The sequence below is a fragment of the Xenopus laevis genome, chromosome 4L (genome assembly GCF_017654675.1).
Source record: "Xenopus laevis strain J_2021 chromosome 4L, Xenopus_laevis_v10.1, whole genome shotgun sequence".
NCBI classification, from domain to species: Eukaryota; Metazoa; Chordata; class Amphibia; order Anura; family Pipidae; genus Xenopus; species Xenopus laevis.
Window position 1 is genome coordinate 90,733,506 of NC_054377.1, and position 27,062 is coordinate 90,760,567.

General features: G+C 36.4%; 1 protein-coding gene across 1 annotated transcript in view; it reads right to left on the reverse strand.

Moving 5' to 3' along the window:
- The window catches only part of LOC108714306 (cytosolic carboxypeptidase 6), an 871,648-nt gene that overhangs the window by 808,888 nt on the left and 35,698 nt on the right, over positions 1 to 27,062 (reverse strand). Inside the window, exon 2 of the mRNA XM_018258404.2 lies at positions 16,981 to 17,100. Within this exon, the coding sequence (XP_018113893.2) occupies positions 16,981 to 17,100 (120 nt within the window). The remainder of the gene's footprint in view (positions 1 to 16,980; positions 17,101 to 27,062) is intronic.

The following is a 27,062-nucleotide window of genomic DNA, read 5'->3' on the forward strand; positions in this document are numbered from 1 at the left end:
ACTAAGCTACTGAAAAAATAGACTACTCAGAAAATAAGCACAGATGTAATAGAGTATTATTAATCATCCTCTTAAAGCTCAGTCACTTATTGCAAAGGAACAAATGACCTTGACCTTAAATACTCAAATCTGTCACATCTGTATTGCCAAGATAACAGGCACTTTGTCATTATCTACAGCAAAGATTTCAAGTTGAGATAACCCTCAAATTTTCACTAATCCGTAATCTTAGCGATGCCTTGGCACCTTTTCCATCCATGCATTTAATTTTAGAACTTGTGTTTTGTTCAGAAAGGCTTTACATTTTTAAGTACTGTTTTCTACCAATTCGCTAAATACTATTGCTCGTAATAAGTCTAAATTTCTTGCAAAATATACTTATCACCCTGTTAAGTCACCCTTTACAGTTCAACTCTTCTCTTCCATTAGTTCATTTGCTCAGAGAATGAACCCCAAAATACATTTGTAACACATAAAAGAGAATGCTGAAGTGCACAACAATCTATAACCATTTTGCGAGCTGAGAAATATTGATTGGTTGAAGTATCCATTTCAATAGGATAATTGTAACAGGTGGCCAAGCAATTTTGTTCCTGTCTCTCGTGTAGTTGTGGGAATCTTTTGCTGAAAGTTTCTCTTTGGCTGCAGAAATAAAAGATTTCTTCAAAAAACAAAAAAAAGATGGAGATAGTAAGGTTTATCTAACATGTATCACTATCCAATTCAAGAAGCAAGCTATATTTGATAATGTTTTGACTTGCTTGGACCACCATAGCTGAAGATAAAATAATCTTCTAGAATAAATACCTTAATGAATCTGGTCATTAAATTCCGAAGACAGCACATTTCAATATCATATTTAATCATTACTCTCTCTTAGTACATTGCCCTGATTCATTACCTTGAAATGCAGTTTTTGAGTTCCTAGAAAGAAGAACACATCTCACTCTAAATCCAGCTGTGTCTGCCTTTGGCAATTCTGCATCGGGGGGGGGGGGAGTAGGTGGCATAAGGGTGTCTCTTGGAACACTTCCTAGCTTTTGCATAATTTAGACAAAAAGAGAGGAATCACCAGACACGAGGTGCTGGAAAGTCCTGCACTTTTCACTTTAGGCTTTAAGAACATGATACCCATGCACCTGATAGCATTATGATCTGCATGCATCAACTTAAATTGGGAACCCCTGTATATGGCAGTTTCTGACAACTAGTAAAAAGAAAATGTCATGTATTTTCACACACAATTATAAACATTGGCAGACAGTGCTTCATATAGACATTATAGGGCTCATTTATAATGGATGCAGGCATATAGGAGATATAAAAATTGTGACCTTAGGGCCTGTACATATGCCTTATCTATGCCAGGTGCACTCTAAGAGGTTTAGCCCAGATAAAAGGGAGCAATGTACTCATTGCTTGTAAGCAATAAGTACAGAATGTCACATACGGTATCCCAAAGCCCAGAACAGATGCCAAGGTTCCGTCACGGCTCAAGCTTCTGCCTATAACAGCCATCTTTCACTTCGGGAGGGGCCCTTCGCTATTAGGATACCGCCAGGTCTTAAAGTGGGAGAACCAAGGCTAGAGTTCTGGGCAGACAGTGGCACCGTAATGTGGGATAGGAGCAAAAGGGTTAGAGCAAAGTGTAGTCAAGAAACAAGCCAGAGTCGATAACTAGTCCGTCAGTGCAGTACAGAATCAGGAAGAATAATCAGAAAGCAGGCAATGGGTGGGTCAGGCAGCGAATAAGCAGAAGTCATGGACAAGGACGGGGCAAGTACAGGAAAACCAGACAATAAACACGCCCTGGAACTGACAACAGACCTACCTTGTGCAATGGGAAACTGGACAAAACATCTTAAATATTTGAATTTCACACCAGGATGTGGGCTTCCCCACTGGGAGAGCAATGGGCAGGGATGTTTCAGGAATTAATGGTGCCTGAGGCAGCGTCCACAATAGCAACCCCCCCACGCCCTTTGCACTTACCTTAACATCGCCGGGGGTGCATCGCTAGCGCAGAGAGCAGAATTGCGCTCTCTGTGCTGCGCTAGAAAAGTGAAATTTCTGGTTTAGCAACTGGAAATTTGGCTCTTTAAGTTACCAGAAGCGGCTATTTGCTGCACAGGTAATTTCTGTGGAACTGTTGCCTGAGGTAAGTTACTCACCTTTATCTATTGAAAAATCGGGAGTCCATACAGCTATTCAGCATGGCCAAAGGGACCAGCCCCAGTTCCAAGGCAGTCAAATCCAAATAAGTTTATATCAAAAAAGATATATATCCCAAGGCCTTTTAGAGTAAAAATAAGAGTAATTTATTGAATTTCACATTTAAAAAGTATTCAGTACATACCACCCCACATATCCCACCTTACGCGTTTCGCACCTTCCGGCGCCTAGTCATAGGACATGGGACACACCTATGACTAGGCGCCGGAAGGTGCGAAACGCGTAAGGTGGGATATGTGGGGTGGTATGTACTGAATACTTTTAAAATGTGAAATTCAATAAATTACTCTTATTTTTACTCTAAAAGGCCTTGGGATATATATCTTTTTTGATATAAACTTATAAGGTACTCACCTTGCTAGCAGAAACACCCCTGGAGGAGGGCCTCCATGCCACCCCACTAGACCACCAGGTACAGTTACACAGGACTTCTTTGCATCTGGTTTCCTAAAGGGGGTAGGGGTTATGCCTTGCCGATATATAGTAGGCAGCACTGACAATTGGTGCCAATACCATATAAATTAACAGCAAACCTTCCACTCCGTTCTACCCACTACACTATAAACAAGCCCTTGATAAGTTATTTTAGATGGTAAAATTTCAGCCACATCTCACAAGGCTAGATTTGGGGTAAACTGTTCAATGGGCAATATGTCATGGACCAATCTGTGCAGCTGTCAGTATTGATCCTCTATCTTCCTTATTCAGAAAGGGCACCAATGGGGTACATGTAGTACCAAAAATCAATTCAGGTACTACAGGAGTGTAATTTAGAAATCACAGACCATCACCTTTCTACTACAGAGGTGCACTCATAGAGGGTTATGGATATAGTAATTTATGGGATGTTCCACTACCAATAAAAGCATAGAGGCAAGCTCTGTAATGAAAGTCAGAAAAATAATCTTTCAGATGAAAAAAAAATTGGACATGAAAAATTGGACACTCAAAAAATCAAGAGTACATAGCTACCAATATGTGCAGCTATATGCTGTATACTAATGAAAAAAAACAAACAAAACAGATTAGAGCTGTATTAGGCCAATTTGAAGAAGTCTCCTACATATGCTATATTTCTAACAGGGCCGTAATTCAACGACACATTTCTTGGGGTTCGTGTATGGTTTTAGCCAACCTCCACAGTGGAAGTAAGTAGGGACTTCAATGGACACCTCTAATTTAGGTAACATTATTTGATTGAGAACCATAAAATATCACAATAAAGTGCAAGTCCTTGGGAGCAGTCCATGTAATGAACTAAAGAAGGTAAAGCAAAATAAGAGAATGAATAAGCAGTTTGATATAGTACTGTATCCAGAGCTGGGGATGTATTTGGCTAATTTTATAAAGACATTTTTGCTTCTTAAACATTATGCAACAGATGATACCTTCATAGTATAGATGTCACACATGCTTTACCATGACAGGAGCCTGATAATGACTTTAGAAGTAAAATATTATCAGTGCAATGCAACCAAGCGCTTAGTTTTCCCTTAAAAGTCACAATAGGGTCCAATGAAAAGAAAAGGCTGTGTCTTCAGTCTGTTACTTTTCTCAAGAACACAGATGTGAAAAATGTTTCTGCAGAATGTGGCTAAAGCAAATCTATAAACACTTTTACAAGTATATGTGGTATATCAATGCCGTTTGAGCTTCAATGACTTCTCTATGTAGAGGATATTATTATGATGTATCTTCAATCAAATAAAGTAATTAAGTGTTTACATCGATTTATATTTCTTTATTCTTATTTTAACCTAAACATAGCTCTGTTAACATATGGAGTATGTGTTTGAGATAGCAAACCAGCAGAAGGTGCAAAATCTGAAAGGCAGGGAGGGAAATCTAAGGATCTCACAGGGGAGGAGTGTTGTAATGTTAATTCACCATATTTTGTGGTCTATGTAAATGTATTTATTTATACAGCACAACAAATTTACACAGTGCTTTATAAGGCATAAACACAAATCGAGGTACAGTTGCTGAGGTTCCTAATTGCTTAGGTGTTACAGTACCCAGTTAGGATGAGCCCCCTGCCCCAAACAGCTTACAATCTATTAGAAAGATGAGACAGACAAATCAAAACTGGTTGAAAACTAATACAATGGTTAAGGATATGTTACTGCAGAGGAAGACAAGAGCTTTCTCTAGATGTTGATTTTTAAGGAACATTGAGAAAAGTGTTAGTAGTTTTGGAGCATTCCTCATGTAAGGAGGTAGACTATACCAGAGAATATATATACCAGGTGTAATCAGGGAGAAATGTTTTATGCACAACTTTGGTGAACTGTAGTATCAAAACATTGTCTGAGCAGAGTGCAGGGCATGGAGGAAGTGTATAGAAAGATAATAGCAGATGTATAGAACGGAGCAGATATATAGAGATAATCATTTTGTGAATAGTTCCCCATTTACCCGGGAGCCAAAAGAGAGACTTTAGTGATGAGAAGGTAGAGAGAAATACTGCAATACTGAGATGGATAAAACAGCTTTTGGGGAGTTAACATAATTCATTCTCATCTGTAATAGGAATGCTAAACAAAAAGCAATACTGGTCAATTGCATGATGACCACATTGTTGTTAGATGGAGGAGGGCTTCTAGCAAGAACCAGTGGTGCCTTTTGTAAATAAAAGCACTGTATGAGGCCTAAATGTTCTATAGTTACTTTACCATGCCAGCCTCCACATTCATCATTATCAAACTGTAAAATAAAACAAAAGAGAGGGTATTGATCAATGCACATTCCCTAGTCCCCGGTTTCATAAATCTATGCAAGTGCATTTATTTATGCATTTATTTATAAAAACAGGGGTTGGTGGTTATGATGCTAAAATGGGGTTACCTTGATGTGGTATGGTGACTTACCAATTTTATGATCATAATAACTTTGTAAATAAAATAAAAAAAAACACTGATTTTGTAAATACAGGTATAGGATCCCTTATCCAGAAACCCGATATCCAGAAAGCTCCGAATTATGGAATGGCTGTCTCCCATAGACTCCATTTTATCCAAATAATCCATATTTTTAAGAATTATTTCCTTTTTCTCTGTAATAATAAAACAGTAGCTTGTACTTGATCCCAATTAAGATATAATTAATCCTCATTGGAAGCAAAACCCAGCCTATTGGGTTTATTTTATGTTAAAATTACTATTAATGAAATGGGCAGAGTATCATGGAAAAGGTGTGATGATTTTATTAAGACACAACTATAGTACCCAACCTTAACAACCAGGAGTGTCTGCCAAGGGGTAGCAAAGGGACCACCAATCTGTACTTTTTTTGTCAGCCCCATTATGGTCTGTACAACAGGTTTCTAAACTTACAGTCACAGTCTGCTAGCCTGGGCACAGCCATACCCTCTGGGATCTTGCTGAATTTTGCTGCCGAGTTCCTCCATGTATCAGTAACTTGTATCTTGTGACCTCGGCTATATTGAGAAAAGATGAACAACCTGTACCATAGTTCAAAAGGGAATTGGGAGAGTGGGAAAACACAAAATCTAACAACAGATTACCTGCCCTTCACTGCTTGGTCTCTCTTCTTAAACGACAAGGAAAGGCAAAAAAATAAAATCCCATTTTTACTTTCTTTAATGAAAAATAAACCTATCCCCAATATACTTCAATTAAAAAATGTGTACCGTTTTTAGAAGAAACCTGACTGTATGCAGTGAAATTCTCCCTTCATTTACTGCTGTGGATAGGAATGGTCAGATGGTCCCTAACGGTTGAGCAGGGAAACAATCATACTTATGAACAGCAGGGGGAGTCCCCGCCTTACTTCCCAGCCATGCAGATTTCAAGCAGCTTTGTTTATGACGATCCCTAAGTAGACCAGACCACACTAAGCATGTGCACAGTCTTAGTCTTGCAAAAATGTTTAACATAGTTACAAGATGAAAGCCCCCTGTGGCCAACTTTGAAAGCATAAATCATTTGTTTGATTAGGCTTTGTGGTGCAGTAAGTTCATGCTTATGTTTAGTATACAAAATACAGCATTTCTAGCCTTATTCTATTTTAGACTTTCCTTGTACTTTAGGAGTATAGAGCAGGGCAGTCAGCAGAGTGACTCTGCCACCTTCACCCAGCAATAGCGTGGATTGGCCTCCATTTAAATCATTGCAGTCTTCTTGTCTCTTGGAATGTGATACCCTTCTTGTGTACAGGATTATGGCCCTGTCCTTTATTATGACATTTTATCCAGGACGCTAAGACTGGACAAGAAAATGGATGTGATATAGCATGAATATTGAGGGAGGAATATGCTTTATAAAGGGTTTGTTAAGGCAGGTTCACTCTTTCTTGGCCACCAAAAGGTACAATTTGTTTGTATATAGTATTCCATTAGTTCATAGATATCTTCATTCAAAAGCATTTTTGGAGTTAAATTAGAAAGTTTTAGGTATATATGTAAGAAAATCAAATGCATGTCAACATATTTCAGATTATGCATTGGGGATAATGTATGAGTAAGAAATTCCAAAATTAGTGTCATTCTTTTTACTAAGCTAAAAATCTCATAGGCAGGTATGTCCAGCAATTACATTAAGGGGGTTATTTATTAAAGGCCGAGCTGAGATAAAAAAAATTCAAATTTTTTGAGATCTATTATGCCCTGAAGTTGCTTAAAGTCAGAATCTGAAAGTACTCAAGCTAAAATCCTTTATGTAGACCTCAATGGCAGAGGTTTCTTAAACCATTTAAAGATGTTTTTGCATTCATGATTTTTGTTTTTTTACAGTGGTTTGCGCTCGATAACTCGATAAATTCAAGGTATTCTAGGTTTTTAGACTATAACTCGATAAATTCAAGGTGTTCAAGTTTTTCCGCCCGATTGCATTCAAACAAGTTTTTTTACATAAATTTTTTTTTCATAAATAAGCAAACATTCGAGTTTGGAGTTTTTTCGAGGTAGAAAAAAACCTCACAAACTCAACCTTTGATCAATAACCCTCCATAAGTGAAAAATGTGTGACATCCAAGGGATAAATAAACAGGTCTGTAGCAGCTGCTTAAAACACCATAGAAACTAATGTGCATATACACAGGATTCAGGCTACAAAACAATTGCTTACTTACTATTTGTTTATCAGCTGCAGATTTGTAGATGCATTTTATTATTTTAAAATATCTATTTCCATCATCAGAACATAATCCAATTATGTGTAATTCATTGTTAAAAAAGGCTGAATTTATAGAAAAAGTGCTGCTTGTTTAAGTATATGGCAATAATTCATTTAGACAGTGTCAGCTATAAATGGCATTTTTGCCACTGAACAGCTTATTATGCTTTTAGACAACCGATAAAAATTTTTCTTTAACAACATACAAGCTGTAGGTAATGTATTTATGTATTAAAAAGCTATTGGCCTGAAATATGATATTTAACATCACATCTAATCTGAGTCAGAGGAAAGCAAATAACAATGAAAACTTGTATCACATAAGTTTTATAGTAAAAATCACAAAAGGAAGTGTAAAAAAAATACAGACCTGTTTATTTATCCCTTAGATGTCACACATTTTTCTTTCCTACTGAGAATTTTCAGATGAAGAGTAGACCTTGAGGGTCTTAGACAAGCCTGAGGCAATATAAAGAAAAAGGTCAAACACTCTGCTAAAAAGGAGCGTTATCTGTGGAACAACAACTTATCAGCCAGCTTGCAGCCCTTTTTATTTACAGTTATTGGTCCCGAAGGTAGTGCACTTCTGTGCAGGGCGTGATTACTTTGTAATGAGTTTGCCAAGAATGGGAAAGGAGACTCTAATTTGTAACAATGTGCTGTTCCCTGCTCATGAACTTTCCCACTTGCTTGTGCCCAGCAATGAGCAAGTGACTAGCTAAGATATTAGGCTGTGGAACCACCAACAGGCATGTCTCAGTAAATAAAATACAGTTTTAACCACTGCCTCGCTGGAACAAGAGATGTTTGCATGTAACTAGCATATTTGTAATAGAAAAAATCATTTTGCAAAAGGAGGTGGAGAATTTTGAAATCTGTTTTTCTTCTGAAGGAGGGTGTATTCTCAAAGAGTATAGGTTCTTACAAATCTAGGTTAATCAACCTCTAAAATTTTTTGACCCAGAGTAAGGTGTCAATGTACCACAACAGTATCATAGAAAACACTTTTTTTTTTTTTTATTTACTTTAACCTGTTTACATTTCCAGTTGACCTACTAATGCCAAATATTACCACATACAAAAGTCTCTGCTGGTGTTTTCTCATTTTCTCTGCTGACACTGATAGCGTGACAGTAATAAACTGAAATGAATTACATTTTTTTCCACCTGTAAGAACTCCAATAATTTTGATGGGGGCACTCAAATGAAGTAGAGACATGAGGCTGCACAGAATTTAATTATACATTTATAAAGAAAAGGCTAAAATGCCTTAGTTCATGCAAGTGTGACATCAGACAATATTATATCCAGGGAATGTTACCCAGGACTGTCAAGTAAATCAGTATACTTACTATTCTATTATAGGATTATTTCAATCTGTTTTTGGAGCTATGCCATCAATTTTGGTTTATTTCTAAATATCATGGCCTGATTATTGATGTACTTGATTTTTCAGCTCTTGACCTGGCATAAAAAAGAACTTTTACATACAAATCCTAATTTAAGGGTTGTGTTTAACTTGTTTACATATAGACAAATACAAGAGTCCTCTGCACTCAACCCATTATCAATATATTTAAGACAGAGACATTTTGTGCATACTGCTACTGAAAAATGCCTTACCCTTTAAACAAAACAGGGATTGTTTGTCCATATATTGCAATATATTTAAGCTGGCCAACTACGTCAAAGTCATCCCTTATCTGGCCAGTCCTACGCTTAATTTTCATCTGATTCATTAAGAATTCTATTGCTTCATTATACATTTTACAAAGGGACTAAGTTTTACCTGCAACTTACTAGCTGCTTTCAAAGTAAAACTCCCAAACTTGGCTGCCCTTTTATTAGACACCAGTGGGATTAAATATTAGTTAACATTTAAAAATGTCATAACACGAGGGGCAGATGTGAGTCAGACCTTTTTGAAAAAAACTTCTCATTCCTAAAGTTGATCCAGTAATAATCTTCATTCTAAAATAACAGAATACCTTAGAGGGTTAGCAGTAGATTTATGAATCTTTAGAAAAGTGTGAATAAATTGAGTTTGACGATATTCCACAGAGAAAAATTCAAAAGTTGATTTTATCAGTTCAAACTTCCTTAAGACTTATAGGTTGCTGAAATAATAGGATGGCCTGGTGTGTAAGTAGTTGATTTATACTATAAATCTTGTGAATTGTATAAATAGATTTTTAGGGACTCTTGAGAGAAAAGCAAAAATGAGGTTTATCACTCTAACCTGCCTCAAAACCTACAATAACAATTTCAACTTTTGATATAGATTTTCTATATCCAATGTTGTGCATAAATGTTTTTTTACAATAGCCATAATCAGTTTGGAAAATGTCAATTTTAAACAAATATAATCAAGCAAAACCACCTGTACATAGCCTTATAACTACCGATCATTACACTTCATTAAATTATTATTATTTCTTTTTAGAGCACCAACATATTGCGCAAATTAGACAGACATCCAAATATTATGAATACTATTATAGCTCCACAATATATGTGGCATATTTCCAACTTCTCCAAAACCTCTTCAACACATGGAAATATTGGAATACATTGTTGAAATCTTAAGGGCTTGAAGCTTTTTGAATTGCTCTCTTCCAGACCAATTCCAATTTCCCAGTTGTGGGAATTTTGGAAAAGCCTTTGGAATCTAATGATTTGGTAATTGCAGAATCTTAGAGGCCTATTTATCAAATGTTTAGATTTTAAAGGTTTTAGTTTTAGAGGTTTTTGAAACTACGACTAAACTCACAAACTCAAACTATGAATGTCATGAGATTTATTAAAAATATGAGGATAACATTAGGTCTGAATTTTCTATAGAAGAATGGCCTGTCCATGTAATACTACCAATATCTGTTTTGTTCAAAGATTTTTATCTATCAAAAAGAAATCTAGGATAAGAATACATTGTGTAGTCTCTAGACTGGATTTAGATTATGCCACATTGTATACATTTTATTGTAAAATAATATGGCTAATGGTGTTAAAGTGGTGTCTAGTTTAGGGTCTATTAGAAGATTAACATTTCCTGACTAACTAAATAATCTTGTTTTAGTGTATGAAGTTTACAAAAGACAATAGATAAAAATTCATCTGGGAACTATTAGGGGCATATAAATTACACAATGTAAACTGTTTTACCATTTAACCTACAAATTACAGCTTTTGGTCAGCCTCAACATGTAAAAGAGAGAAAACAATTCTAGAGCTATTCAGAATGATAATTCTTTTTTCTCTTGGACCAATGCTAGCAATATATGAGGGTATTTGGAGAAAAAATTAGGTGTATCGTAAAGTGATTCTTGCAAAAAAGTCTACATCTTCTTTAAAGGGATACTGTCATGGGAAAAAAATTTTTTTCAAAATGAATCAGTTAATAGTGCTGCTCCAGCAGAATTCTGCACTGAAATCCATTTCTCAAAAGAGCAAACAGATTTTTTTATATTCAATTTTGAAATCTGACATGGGGCTAGACATATTGTCAATTTCCCAGCTGCCCCAAGTCATGTGACTTGTGCCTTCACTTTAGGAGAGAAATGCTTTCTGGCAGGCTGCCATTTTTCCATCTCAAAATATTAACTGGTTCTTTTTGAAAAAAAAATTTTTTCCCATGACAGTATCCCTTTAAGTTTATTCATTTGACACACAGTTTTGGACCTCTTGAAAGAAGAGTCAAGTCCTTTAACATATAGGGGGTTGTTTATCAAAGGTCAAGTTTGTGAGGTTTTTTTATACCTCGAATGAACTCACAACTCGAATGTTTGGTTATTTATGAAAAAAACTTGAATGTAAAAAACTCCAATTATTGTAATCGGGGGGGAAAAACTCTAGTTAATAGAGTTATCGGCGAAAAAAAACCCCAAATCACTTCAATTTGAGTTTTCGAGTAAATACCACCGAAAAAAACCCCCGAACATTATGAAGACTACATCTTCAAATGGTTCAAGGGACCTCTGCCATGGACTTCTACATGACCTCAACAGGTTTTAGATTTTAGTATTTTCGATTCAAGCTATTTCCATCTTCAGGGCATAATAAATGTCAGAAAATTCGAGTTTTTACAGAAACTACCCAAATTTTTCAGGAAAAAACACAACTCAACCTTTAATAAATAACCCCCTAAGTTAAACTACTTTAATTGATGAAGCCATAATGAAAGAATAACAACCAAGTTACTGACCATATTGTTATTTAAATCTGTATGATAGTAGCGAAGTAGTAAGGAGCTAAAACAAAAACAAAAAATAATAAATAAAATAAAAGTTGAATACAACCAACTATATATATATAGTCAGGAAATGTTGCCCCAAAATGTGATTCAATACTGAATAAATTGCCATACAATTTGTCAAATTGTAAACAAATCATAACATATTGGAGCACTTACAACAGGAATGTATATTTGAATTGTAAAATATAACAAATTAAAATTTAAACTGATCTTTATCCCCATGAAGTATAAAATTAGCTTGAGGACAGAAGATAGCCTATGATTACATATTTGTGATACGAAACGCGTCAGGATGCTAATGATTTTAACTTACTGAAATAAACTTCAAAATTTTTTCTTCATGAGTGGTGTCCTTGCTGTCTTTCTTTTTGCACTTCAAGGATTTCCCCCTAAGCTACGGGTTCGGGGCGACGCACCCCCGGTGCGTGCGACTCCTTCCTTTTGATCTGTGATTATTAAAGTCTGCAAACTCAGAAGCGCAGTATATGGGGTATATGGCTCAGTATATGGGGTATATACAACCAGGTCACCGTAAAAACAGGGTGAGCATGAATAATATAAATATACACATATGTATACTCCTTAAGATGATGATATTTTTGCCGCTACCCACAAATTGTAAAAGTACTTCAGCGCATAAAACAATTTATAATTTATATTTAATACATTTGGGCTGAACAATATCAAATTACTTTGTATGAGGACAGATAGTTACACAACACATCAAGTTTATTTATAAAAACATGTAATAATTTTATTCCAATGTGTAACTAAGTGAAAATTCTGGTATTTTTAAGAGGTTAGCTTGAAAAAACAGACATGTAGAAACCAGATGAATTCCACCACTTTTTACACAGTTTTATCAATAACATTCTGCAAAATAAATTATGATGCTATATGTTAACAGCTTATATGCTTAAAGGAAAAATAAAATAAAGAGTTAATGTTAACTGAAATTCAGTGCAGAATAAAACCATTCTAATTTAAAATAAGGAAGTTAGGTTATATAATTTAATGCACATCTGAAAACAGAAAAGACTGTGCTTCCTTTTATGTGAAAATAAAGAGAAAACTCCAGCAGATATACATTATCCTTTGTAAGTCTGAAAGTATTAGAAATAATGCTGTAAAGATTTTCAGATGCACAATACATCTAATGTTACTATCTATAGCAATGTTTCCCAATCAGAAAATCTGAAACTATCCTGAAAGCATGCTAAAGACAGAATAATAAATGGTGTGTGTTTAGTGTATAGCTGCTGAAGGTTCCTGGATCAAATGAAAAAAAAAGGAAACAATAGAATTATAATTATACTTCTATGCTGCGTAATTGTAATTGTAAACTGGAAGTTGAAAATGTAGTAATTATTCAATATTTAATTTAAGACTGTACCGAATGTTCTATTAACATTAATGGATGATCTGAAACAAAGCCAAAAGAGTACCATAATTAATTAACTATCTTTTATCACCTTTTACATTGGCAAGTCCACATAAGGTTTGTGTATTCTTTTATAGTGTTACATCTACAAAAGCAAAATATTTATTAGATTTTGTAAAGCAAATAAATATATATATATATATATATATATATATATATATATACCCAAAGCATATTATAATGCAGAAGTAGTACAAAAACTTTTTTTTTTGGAGAAAAGCCTGCAGAGTAGTGATTGGCGAATTTCTCCCGTTTCGCTTCGCCGAGAAATTTGCGAAACATTTGCGAAATGCAAATTTTGACACAAGTGTCAGAATATTTTTGACGCCAGTGACAATTCCGACACCCATTAAAGTCAATGGGCGTTTAGAAACTCGGAAATTCGCCGCGAATTTGCACCAGGCAAATAAATTCGCCCATCGCTACTGCAGAGTATAGGTGTAACGGTGTTCAATAAATGCAAATTAAATGCTAAATTAAAAATCGATTTACTAAAAATGGGCATACATGGGATATACTGTATGTAATATATTATAAATACAGGCGAAAAAAGTTATTTATCAAAGGTTGAATTTTAGTGAGCTTTTTTAGACCTGGAATGAACTCACAGCTAGAATGGTTTCTAATTTAAGAAGAAACTCAAATGCAAAATCAGTGTAGTCGGGGTGAAAAACTCAAACATTCGCTAAAAACGCACACATCATGAAGGCTATTAACATCTTCAAATGGTTAAAAATTTGAGTTTGTTTTTAACCTGAAAAATCAATCTTGATTTGTACCAGGCCTACTAGAGGTGCACAAGTGCATAGAGGTATATGAAAAATTAATATATCATAGTACTGCTGGCTGTACCTCTAAATATTTAAGGGCAACCCTATAATAAGACATGAGGTAGTAAGCAAATTTGAGTAATGGTTTTAGTTGTCTTATAACAGAAACTTAATAACTATTTAATTTTAGGCCAAAATTTTTAAATTTATTGCCCATTACACACCGCAGGATCAAATGAGCAAAAGTTGAAGACCTGAGTAATACTAGGCTTGTCCCATTTTGACTGTATTCTGGTAATAGTTCAAATATTATACCAAATATACATTAATCTTTTAGTTACAGCCATAATTATATTTATTTCTGCTTCAAGTTCTGTCATTTTCTACAAACATTTGTATAAGGTTATCATATATATGCTTCAATGACCAGCTTCATTTGTGTCAGATTAACGTATATTGCTATATTTTTCTCAATAATTCTCTTGACTTCATTATAATAATGTGATTGAACAATCTTATGGGGGGTATAGCTGTCTTTTATATAGATATATACATACACCATTATACTGTGTCTGTTACATGGGTTTTAGGGCTACATTGCGTTTAGGGATTACAGTCTTTGTAAATGCAACAGCATTTGCTAGAAATGATGAACCAAACAACAGAGACATTTACTTGGCCTTCAGGTTAACGGTTGGCGAAGTAAATAGGAACCCCCTATGGAAATAATTTCCACAGGCCCTGTCCTGGTGGTCATCCCAGAACCATTGTTGTCACATTGCTCGCTTTGGTGTCTTCTGGTGCTTTCCAGAAAAAGAAAACATTGGCAAAGGCAAATTACCATGGACCAAATAAAGAGTATTAACTGTTTAAGGGCTTTAAGATCCTCCTTGTGTTGTTATAGGGAACCAAAGTGAATTGGCTGTTATTAGAATGTGCTGAAAAGTTAATTTTGTTGATACTATTACTCTCAGCTATTTTGATATTCAAATTCCAGTCAAAAATGGCTTGCAAAGTCACATGGGCTGATATTTACATCAAGCCATTGATAATTATCCAATATAATGAAACTGTTTGAACTACCTTGTACAGGAATGGGATCCATTATCCAGAAAGCTCCAAATTATGGAAAGGCCATCCACGACAGACTCCATTTTATCCAAATAATCCAAATTTTTTAAAAATGATTTCCCTTTTCTCTGTAATAATAAAATTGTACCTTTTACTTGATCTAAACTAAAATATAATTGATCCTTATTGGAGAAAAAAAAAAACAGTCTATTGGGTTTATTTAATGTTTATATGTTTTTCTAGAAGACTAAGAAATGAAGATTCAAATTATGGAACACCGCAGGTCCTGAGCATTATGGATAATAGGTCCCATACATGTCGTAATTACGATTACTACTACAATTAATACATTACACATTATTACAGGGGAAATAAACCCTTTTCAGTAAGTTATTTGTAGAAATAAGTCATTTTATATGAACCTATGGTTCTTGTGTTACTGGGCTGCATTTATTTTAAAATAAACCCATTAGCAGATTACTTCTAGACGTCTCCTTCTAGATGTCTCCTTGTATTACAATTGAGGAATTTATTCATGAAAACAACTCTTTACAAAACCAAGCTTGACCAAATTCCTTTCACGATTTTATCTTTTTTATCAATAAAATAAATCAAAAAAGTCGGGTCGGGAAATGACTCAATAAAATCAACTAAAAACTGGAATTGTACGAATTTTTCGGATTTGATGCCCGAATTGCTCAATTTTTATGAGCAGCACGATACAGGTATGCAACCTGTTATCTACAATGCTCGCAACCTGGGGTATTCCAGATAACGGATCTAAAGGATCTTCATACCTTAAGTCTACTACAAAATCATATAAGCGTTAAATTATATCTTAGTTTGGGTCAAGTACAAGATACCATTTTATTATTACAGAGAAAAAGGAAATAATTTTTTAAACTTTGGATTATTTGGTTAAAATGGAGTCTATGGGTGACGGGCTTTCCATAATTCTGAGCTTTCTGGATAACGGGTTTGTGGATAACGGATACCATACCTATATCTTCAAATTGTAAAAGCGACATCTGTCATTGACTTCTACATGACCTCTGCAGGTTTGAGATGGAGGATTTTCAGATTCAGACTTTTAGCAGCTTCGGGGTATAATAAATTTCAAAAAATTCAAGTCTTTTTTTCCTCTAAAAATTTAAGTTTTTGCCTAAAAAACCTCAACCAGAAAAAACTGATGTTTTGTATCATACCACAAAGCATGTAGAAGTCAATGGCAGATGTCAATAAAGTTGTTTCTTAACATCATGATCTGCACAGGATAATCCAAATAGAGATTTTTGCCTGAAAATCCGAAAAAGTTGCGTTTTCTGAGCGTCAATCGTACAATCCGAATTGAAGCTCAATTTTGTCTTGACGTTTTGTCACTCCAATTTTTTCGAGTAATATTATTGATAAATGAGTTAAAATCGTGGATGGGAGTTCGGTCAGATTCGTTTTCATAAAGAAATTAGATTAATTTGAGTTTATTAAATGTGCCCCTATGTCTTCCCTAATGACTACATTTAACAGAGCTCAGAGACTACCAAAAAAAAAGAAAAATGTATATATATAGTACATTCTAAAAAAAATTTTTCAATTCAGCAGACAATTTCCCACTACCAGTAAGGTCATCTTGACTTAATTTGAGATGGCATACTCATTTGGAAAAGTGAAATATTGCACACATTTCAGAATAAAAAACACATAACAGAGAAACCTTTCAAGAAAGAAGTCAAAGCAAGATAAGTTGACATTTCCCCTCTATCAATATGTTTACAATCATACAATACATTAATAATCAAGCTCACCCAGTTTTATGAAGATGCTTCTTGACATTGTGAACTGCTGATAATCCAAAAAACAGTTGGATTTTCAGTGACAAATCACACCATTTGGGCGTCAAATTAGAAAAAGTCATATGGACTTTGCCTGTACCGATTTCTGTTCAAGCTGACTATTTGATAAATGAGTCAAGTTTGTGGACAGGAGTTAGGTCAACATTTTTTTTTTTTTTTTTTTTTTTGAGTTTTAGTACATACCCCCCCCAAGAGTGTAGATCATATTGAAAGTGGTACATTTGGTACTTACCACTTTCAAAGCAGGCATCAAAAATCAAATGACCCTTTTTTAGTTGACCATAATAACCATGTGGAGAAACGGCCAGCTTGCTCACATTTCCAGATATCTCTTCCTGCCCCTTGTCTTTTCCTGTTTGAAAAATATACAGGAGGAATTTTAATCACTTAAGTAGGATATATAATAACAAAAACATTTAAATGTTGCACCAAAGAAATCAATTAACTGTTTCTTTATATTCTGTGCATTGATGTGTTTTGATTCTAAGCCCCATATGTAATAAAGGCATTAAGTTTGACCAAGAGCAGTAACTTATTGCAACAAATATGATACTTGCTTTTAAAGAAGTGGACAATGAATACTACCTGCTGATTGGTTGCTATGGATTACCGAGTCAAACTTAGTTCCTTTTTTTTACATACTCCATTAACATTGTTTTTGTTTGTTTTTGGTTATTTCTTTCATTTGGCCCTTTTCTCCCTGTTTTAGGGGACAGGGGATAACAATATGAATTACTGTGCTGAAATAAATCCAGAGTTGTTTGTTTTTGTTACATGAAAATGGCAAATCTACCTTTCTATAGATAAGGGGGCCCAATAAGAAGACTATGAAATACAAGTAGATCTTTGCCCAGTAGATAGCAACCCAAAAATGATCCACAAAAAGTTTTGTTTTGCATGGTAAAACAAAATGGCTTGGCAAATAAGTATGGTTAGTGTAAATACAATATGAATTAGTTGCAGGGTTATGGTTTGCTTGAAAGTACAACATATAAGGTGGTAAAGACTGGGTACCTCTGTTCTAAACTCACTAGCAGGCACAAGATTGGCTTGCCAGCATAAACATACAGTAGATGAGTTTAGTGTGAAAATTCACACTTTAGCATCTCCTCACAGAAATGTGTGCGCATAGGTGATCCTATGGGTAAAAAAAACATGTGTATTAAGTGAATTAAGTAACTAGTCATTTTTAATATTAGCAGGGGATCAACCCATGACATTATAGGTCAACAAAAACATCATTAATATAACCACCATCTTTTTATCCACAAAAGATGGATATCTACATCCATTTAAGACACTTAAAAAGCAATAGGTGTAGGTGATACAATAGGTCACAGCCAGCCCTGTATTTACCATCTACATCTCTTCCCGTCTGCCCCTCATGAATATAGCTCTGCCAAATGCAGTCACGACACATGGGAGATAATAGAAGATGGACTATGGGGCTATTGGTATGTCAATATAAGGCAAGTAACTGCATAGGATAAGCTTTATTATCACAGATACCATATACAGTATCTATAAAATGAATTCAATTACAACTAAAAGAATAGCCTGGTGATATGCTAGTAATAACATCCAAATGCTAAGTATGTCACCAACATTTATCCGGAGCATATGAGCATACACAGAACACACACAAAAACACAGCAAGGTATTCATTTTTTCCTAACTCCAGCCATTTCTGCATTCTTAGTGCACATCTATAGGTGATACATTGTATGCTGCTCATTTTTTCTATTTTTATTTACTGTATTTAACTTTTGAAATGCAAATATAGTGCCAAATTATATAGTTGCTGAGTAAAATACTGTTACCTACAAAACTGACCATTTGTATAAAAAAAAATAACCTAATATTTATCTTTTGCTTCGATTTAGAATATATTATCAAAAACAAAACTTTTTGTAGTAAAAAAAAAAGCACATACTTGAATTTTCCATAAAATCAATAATTAACTAAGAAGTATTTATCCCAAAAGTTAACTTAATTTGGTTGTTTATTCAACACAACAATGTATTCAACACAACAAAGGGACTTGGACAAACTTCTGCTTGAATTATAACCAGAATCTGTTAGAAGAAAAGTTCTCTTCACAAAACTGCATTTTATGTTGATGTTAGCTAAGGCGAAGAAAAGTAGTCAAATATTTTCAGGGAAGTGTATTACAAAAACATTTTGTAAAAGGACCCTATTAGCAATGTGGAGGTTGCATACATTATCTTTATCTGTGATACATGGGAGATACATGCTTCTTTTACTGCATGCTTTGTGAAAAATTATGCCGGCGGTGTTGGCCCACGTGGTTCATGGGCGCCGCCATCTTGGACGCGGCGCCCATGAACCACGTGAGCAGGCGCTGGTGTGATGACGTCACCAGGCCCGCGTGAAATTCAAAATAAAAGGACGCCAGTTCGATGCCCGATTGTAGGTTTTGTTTTGAACATTCCTGGGTGTTTGATGGATCCTGTTATATTGATTCCTGGACTTTTGACCCTGCCTGAACCTCGACTTTGATATCATTCTGACTGCCTTTTGGACTTTTGCCTGGACTTTGATTACAATTTTGCCTGATCCTGTTTGTACCGCGAACTTGGACTTTAACGCCTAAAGCATTCTCCTTGGTCCTGACTATTCCAGCTGGGAGCCGATAGGCCCCCTGACATTACAATCGGGCCATGGACCCCACTGAGGAAGCTGCGCCGGATTTCCGAAGAGCCCTATGGGGGCTGGCGTCCAACATGGAAACTTATGAGGCACAACAAGTCCGCATTGGGCAAGTACTTGACACGCTTCTTTCTCGTATGCCTCCCACTTCCCACTCCTGTTGCTCCTGGGGCAGTGATTTCTTCAGCTGGTGAGCCACACATTCCTCCTCCACTTCGCTATAATGGGGACCTGCAAGCCTGCAGAGGGTATGTTACCCAGTGTCTTATTCAGTTTGAATTTCAACCTTCGCAACTCTCTTCTGAGAGGGCTAAAGTGGGGTATGTGATATCCCGTCTGGAGGGTAACCGCTAGAGTGGGCAACACCTCTCTGGGGGAAGAATTCTCCTCTGACCTTCGATGCGAACGAGTTCCTCCAGGCTTTCCGAACTGTGTTTGATGCCCCGGGCCAAGTCACTAATGCTTCATCCTGGCTCCGGCAGAGAAGTCACAGTGCCCGTGAGTATGCTATTGACTTTAGAACTTTAATGCCAGAAACCAATTGGAATGATGAGGCATATAAAGCTGTCTTCTACCAAGGACTGTCCACTTGACTGAAAGACGATCTCGTCTCCAGAGAACTTCCCTGAGTTGCTGGAAGATTTAATTGCCCTTGCAATTAAGGTGGACACATCTCAGAGAGCATCAACTTGCCAAGGAGCGCAACAAGAAGTTCCACCCAATACTGGCTCCACGCATCCAACGACCCCTTTCGCCTGCTCCATCCCAGCAACCCCCAGTCATTTCTCCGGAGGAACCTATGCAGATCGGAAGGGCACGTCTCTCCGAGCAGGAGAGACCTCAGAGATGTTAGGCTGGCATGTCTATACTGTGGTGGCCAGGCTCACTGTCAATTCCTGCCGATCGAAGCCAGGAGGTTCCTCTCCTCAAGGTAAAACTGGGGTGTCTCCTTCCTTGATTCCGGGGCTGGAGGGAATTTCATGGACACTTCCTTTGCCCAATACATGGGTGTACCCCTCTACCCCTTATCTACTCCCTTGCGGGTTACTGCCATTGATGACAGACCAGGTTGGGACTTTGCATAAAGAGAGACTTTCGTTCCTAATTATTACCTGCCAATCGGCTCCTGTGGTGTTGGGGTTACCCTGGCTATGTCTGCGCAATTCCTCCATTGGCTGGTCTGCTATCCAGATTTCCCGTTGGTCTGCTAACCAGATTTTGATTTGGAGTCCTTTTTGTCAAAAGAACTGTTTGCCGGCTAAGCCCGTCCAAGGGGTGTCCCTCGCTGCTGTGGAGCTGCAATCTTTGCCCGCTGTGTACAGACTTTGCAGACGTCTTCTGCAAGAAGAGCACTGGAACAATTCCTGAGAAGTCATGTATCCGTCTGTCAGGATGATTGGGCCGATCTACTTCCCTGGGCGGAATTCACTCACAAAACCGCTTGCCATGCCTCGACTGGAAGATCGCCCTTGACCGTGTATGGACAACATCCTCAAGCTTTCCCTCAGGACTTCCTCTTGTCTGATGGTTGGGTACCAAAACCAAAAAGTATGCTGATCAAGGACAGAGGTCTTCTCCCTCATATAAAGTTGGGGACAAAATGTGGCTCTCTACGAGGAACATTCGTCTCAAGATTCCTTCCCCCAAATTGGGTCCATGGCTGTCAGACTTCAGCTTTCCCTTGAGATGCGAATCCCTAGTGTTCCATGTGTCTTTGGTAAAGCTGGTCATCGTTTATCGCTTCTCCTCAGAACAATCTCCTCCTCTGACTCAATATCTAGAGGTTCCTGATCCAATGGAAAGGTTTCAGTCCCCAGTCCCAAATGCTGTTGGATTAAACAGGCTGATCTTCATGCTCCCAGTCTGGTACGGGAATTCTACAAAACAGTTTCCAAAGAAACCACAAGATGGTTGTCCAGTGGCCCCCCTGGGGGAGGGGGTACTGTCAGGAGCACCTGATGTCTATCCCGTCTCCGGCAGCACCACGTCCAAGATTGCGGAGCCCATGAACGACGTGGGCCGACGCCGGCTCGATACCCAATTGTAGGTTTTGTTTTGAACATTCCTGGGTGTTTGATAAACCCTGTTATATTGAATAAGTTATTTAATTTGGCTGTTTATTCAACACAACACAGGGACTTGAACAAACTTCGAATTGAAGTATAACCAGAATCTATTAAAGAAAAGATTTCTTCATAGAGCTGCATTTTGTGTTTATGTTACGTTATTTGAATTTGGTGTTGTTTACTTAACACAACAAAGGAACTTGAACAAACTTCCAGAATCTGTAAAGAAGTGAAGAAGAGGAAAGATTTTAATAAGGACATAGTAGGTCACTTTTAAGACCTATAAATACTGGAAAAAGTGCTGGAAAACAAGCAATCAAAAAGCAAAAATAGAAAATGAGGTTTGCTTGACTTCACATATTGCTTCACTTGCAAAATCGAATCCCCCACATTTTATAAAGTATATCAGCAATACAAATATGGTTGCAAGGGTGTCACTATTATAATGGCATATTGACTGCAGGAGAAAAAGCAAATGTGCTTAATCAGAAGTCAGGGAAGTTAGTTACAGGAACAACTATGTAAAGGTACACAGAGCAAAGCTCAAACAAGTTTTCAGTAGCAAACACAGGATGTGATCCTTAAATGTATCAGAAAAGTTAATATGAACAAGGGCCTAGGGCATGATGGAATACACTTGTGGACTTAAGAGAGCTTAGTTCAGTTTTAGCCAGTATACTTTTTCCATTTTCTCAGACACGTCTCAAAGACTATTTCTCAGAGACTTTATTGTGTATATGATGATGATATTATGCTATGATGATGATGTAATTCTTATATTTAAAAAGGAAATATGATAGAAACCTGGCAACTGTAAGTTGACATTTGTTGTTGACAAGTTTTTCAGGTTTGTTAAGGGATCACATTCAACAATATGCGATATATGATCTGATATGTGGGTATATTTTTATATTCTAGTCTTGTAATTAAACCAAGAGAGCTGACTGATCCTACAGGGAATCTTTACAGTGCAATCAATATAAGAGTACGCAAAAGAAAAAAGTAAAAAATCAAACACACAATTAAATATGGCTAAAATCTCTCCGTACACAGGACAACATTATCTGTCAGCCTAGCACTCCAAACCAATTCTGCAATTTACAGGCCCGTGGAGCCAAAACATTTCCCTGCTTGACCAATATCCGACTGGGGCAGGTTTTAAAGACTAATGGCAATGACCACATTGGGATGTTGACAAGTTCTCTCTCAAGAGGTCTGCATGAGCCTCTATTACGATACCAACATTGGTCCACATACTGTAGGTGGTCAAATTGGATAAAGATCAACCTATTTTGCAACATCAACAGATCATATTGTTCATGTATAGCTAGCTTAACTAAAGAATGAAAGCTCTCAAATAAATAGAAATTAAGAAAAATTTCTCCCCAACAAAACTTGCCAATGTTACCGCTAATTCCCTCTCTGTTATGTGTACAAAATTATTTTTTGTGTACATTTTAAACTTTTGTGTGCGGTTTTTAAAAACTGTCTGTGCAGGTCAGAATTAATGCAAAATGTTGTGTTTTCACCACTTGTGCTGGCCTCAAAATTTGTCAGCATGTACAAGTGCACATATTAGAGGGAACAATGATCACAGGCACTTTCTTAGCTCAATTACGTAGCTAAAATCTATTTCTTTTATGAGTAAAAGAAATCTAATATGACATCATTCTTTTTTAACAAGTGCACAAAGACTATTTTTGTCAGATTAAAACAGACATAGTGGCTATGAAGGAACTTTTTCTCAAAATCTAAAACTAGCAATACTACAAGATTTTTGTATTAGTAAACTGCAACAGAATCTGTCACTTTACATGACAAGCTGTCACTTATAAGTATTCTTATTATTAAGGTGCCAAATATGTTCACATTTTGTATTCATCGTTTAGTCATATAAATACTGAGGTTTTGACATCTCTAAATCAAAACCTTTAAGCAATGTAGAATTATAATATATTAATATTCTTTATAAATATATGTTTACTTAATATTTTCTGCCAATATGTTTACAATACTGCTTCATCAGCTCTGCTACTTTTACATTTTTTAAAGTAATTATAGTCTATCGGGGATTCATTATGGGAATGAGGATGAAGTTTATGAGCCAAGAGGGAGTAGGAGGCCTAGGGTAGGGATAATTCATAAAAAGATTGTAATATTATAATATAACATGCCATTACAAATGGGACAAAAGCCATTACCTGTATTGTAACTTGGGAAACACCTCCCAGTGGAAGTTAACTATTTAGTTGCTTAGCAATACAACCAAAGCTATTGTTGCAACAATTAAAAGTACAGACTTGTGCAGAAATTTGTAAAATACAGTGGAACCTCAATTTTGCATCCTGTGATTTTAAGTTTTCTCTCATTTCACATTGTTGTTTTGTAGTCCTTCCTACATATTATGCATAATACATTTCCCTGGATTTTACACTTTTTTTCTGATCCCCTGAAAAACGTAAGATGGGGGTTCTACTTTACATGTAATGTTGCCCTTTAAGTTAAAATAGGTTAATAAATAAGAGAAGAACAGGAACATGCCTAAAAATAAAGTATGGGTGAGTTGATAAAGTTAAGCACTGTAAGGCAGAATTATCTTCTTTTTTTTTTAAATAGTGTCGTCATCACATATGCAACACATGTATTTACAGTGATGGCTCATCATTTACAATTAGAAACCATGCTGGATTTATAAGGCCCTTACGAGATATGTTAATGTAGTCCCCGAGAGCAAGTCAGCATCTTTGCATCAGATGATCATATATATTCTATAAATAATAAATGTACCTACACGAATATATGGACAATTGTGTCTCGCTGGAAACTGAATAGGCACAGATAGAGTCCTGCGCAAGTCCATTTATTTGAAACCTGTAGCCAACTTATACCCGCAATTTGACCTGCATGTTCCCACTACCCAACCCGCAATAGGCCAACTAACCTTCCGACCCAGGGGATGCAAAACTGGACATGATGTCACTCTGGTACCAAATCTTCCCAAAAATAAAAATGGGCAGAATCACAGTGGTGGGTGTGAGGGATCAAACCAAAACCTTTGTTGGGCACCCAGTTGGGTTACCTGAGGACTGCCCGCACGGCCAAGGAATCAGTGACTTTTTTCCCCAAAACCTGATCACTTCGCGGGTATTCCGCGGGTACCTTACCCGATGGAGGACTCTGGGTATGGACACTCTAGTTTGGACAGGACTAGAAATGCTACACTGTAAAATAAATGTATATAGTATGGTGAAACTGAGGATTTGCAAAGCTACATTACTAAATTGTTTTCTCAATCAAAAGCCTGCCTTTCTGCTGTTCCTTACTGGTTTTATGACTTCAAATCTTCTCTCTTCATGCCCTGTCTGCATTCTCCCCCACCCCATGTTGTAAAACTGAACACTGTAAAAATTCTATTTCACTACAAATTTCAAGTCTCTTAAATTACCTGTACTTCTCCTGGATAAAAGAAGTGACTTGGTGCTTTTTCTGTAGCCAACACCCAATTGTTCAAATCTCTGCAGCATTCACCATGGTGCATGTTAAATATTAAAATGTTTAATATTTAATGGCTGATGTTTTGGAACAGCAATATATTAATTTTCATCTACTCTGAAAATGGAATACACCCAGATTCTAAAATATCAGTACTTAAAATACTTGTAAAGCTTGTGTGCCATGGTAAATACAGCAGACAATTGGTTTAACTACAGCATAAAAACTGTGCAGCAGTTCCTGGAATTTTTGTGTTACTACCTTCAACGTTATCATGGGTTTGCTGAAACATTCCTGTGCCACAATAAATCCATAAATGTTTTTAATCACAGATTCCCAATAGAAATCCCAAATATGTTAATAAGTTATTCAATCATCTAGCACAATGTAAGGGCCAGTTTCTTAATTCTATTTACAACAAATGTTTTGTGTAAGTTAATGCATTTTACAAATTACTTGTCTTCACAATCATTAAAGGGAAACTATCATGAAAATGAAAATATTAAAATCTTCAGCATACTGAAATAAGGAAAGTTCTAAATACAATCAATAAAATATTCTGTACCGTTTCTGAAATAATCAAATTTATCGTCACTATCCCTCTTTCAGCATCTGTTTCTCTTAACTCACTAGTCATGCAGGAGTTGGATGTCAGATATTCATTGACAGTTAGATCCAATATATCTTATAGGGGGGGCTCCTTTTGAGTAGAAAATGATAAATTTTAGTTTTTGTGTTTTTCAACCCGAATTTACTGAGTTTATCACAATCGAGTTTTTTCATAAATCAGAAAACATTCAAGTTGTGAGTTTATACGAGGTATAAAAAACCTCACAAATTCTGCCTTTGATAAATAACCCCCTAAATGTAGCTATGTGTTTGTAAGGCCACATATACAGTTAGGTCCATAAAACTTTGGACAGAGACAACTTTTTTTTCTAATTTTGGTTCTGTATATCACCACAATAAATTTTAAATGAAACAACTTGGATGCAGTTGAACTGCAGACTTTCAGCTTTAATTCAGTGGGTTGAACAAAAATATTACATAAAATGTGAGGCCCTAAAGCCTTTTTTTAACACAATCACTTCATTTCAGGGCTCAAAAGCAATTGGACAAATTAAAAAACTGAAAAATAAAATGTTCATTTCTAATACTTGAAAAGTTGAAAACCCTTTGCTGGCAATGACAGCCTGAAGTCTTGAACTCATGGACATCACCAGATTCTGGGATGCCTCCTTTTTAATGCTTGGCCAGGCCTTTACTGCAGTGGCTTTCAGTTGCCGTTTGTTTGTGGCCCTTTCTGTCCGAAGTTTAGTCTTCAACAAGTGAAATACATGCTCAATTGGGTTCAGATCAGGTGACTGACTTGGCCATTCAAGAATATTCCACTTCTTTGCTTCAATAAACTCCTGGGTTGTTTTGGCTGTATGTTTTGGGCCATTGTCCATCTGTATTATGAAACGCCTCCCAATAAATTTGACTGCATTTAGCTGGATTTGAGCAGACAGTGTCTCTGAACACCTCAGAATTCATTCAGCTGCTTCTGTCCTGTGTCACATCATGGATAAACACTAGTGTCCCAGTGCCACTGGCAGCCATGCACGCCTAAGCCATTACACTGCCTCCGCCATGTTTTATAGAGATGTGGTATGCTTTGGATCATGAGCTGTTCCACGCCTTCTCCATACTGTTTTCTTGCCATCATTCTTGTAGAGGTTTCATCATTTTTAGATTTTTTTTAGCAAAGTCCAATCTAGCTTTTATATTCTTGATGCTTATGAGTGGCTTGCACTAGAGTCCTGCAGTGGGTCAGGTACCCGTGGGTTACCCGCAAAAAAAGTGGGTACCCTGCGGAATGAGGGCAGGATTTTCATGTGCGGGTATACCCGTGGGTCTGCAGGTCGGGTTGCTGGTCTCATCTAAATGTCTTATCTTATGTAATATTGTCTATATTTTACTCCTTTTAAAGTTTTACGAAACGATTTTCTGTCCCGCCCACATTCGACAACGTCACTTCCAGTTTACAGCACCATCACTTCCTGTTTGATGGTGGTCGGCGGGTTGTAGGACAGGTTGCAGATAA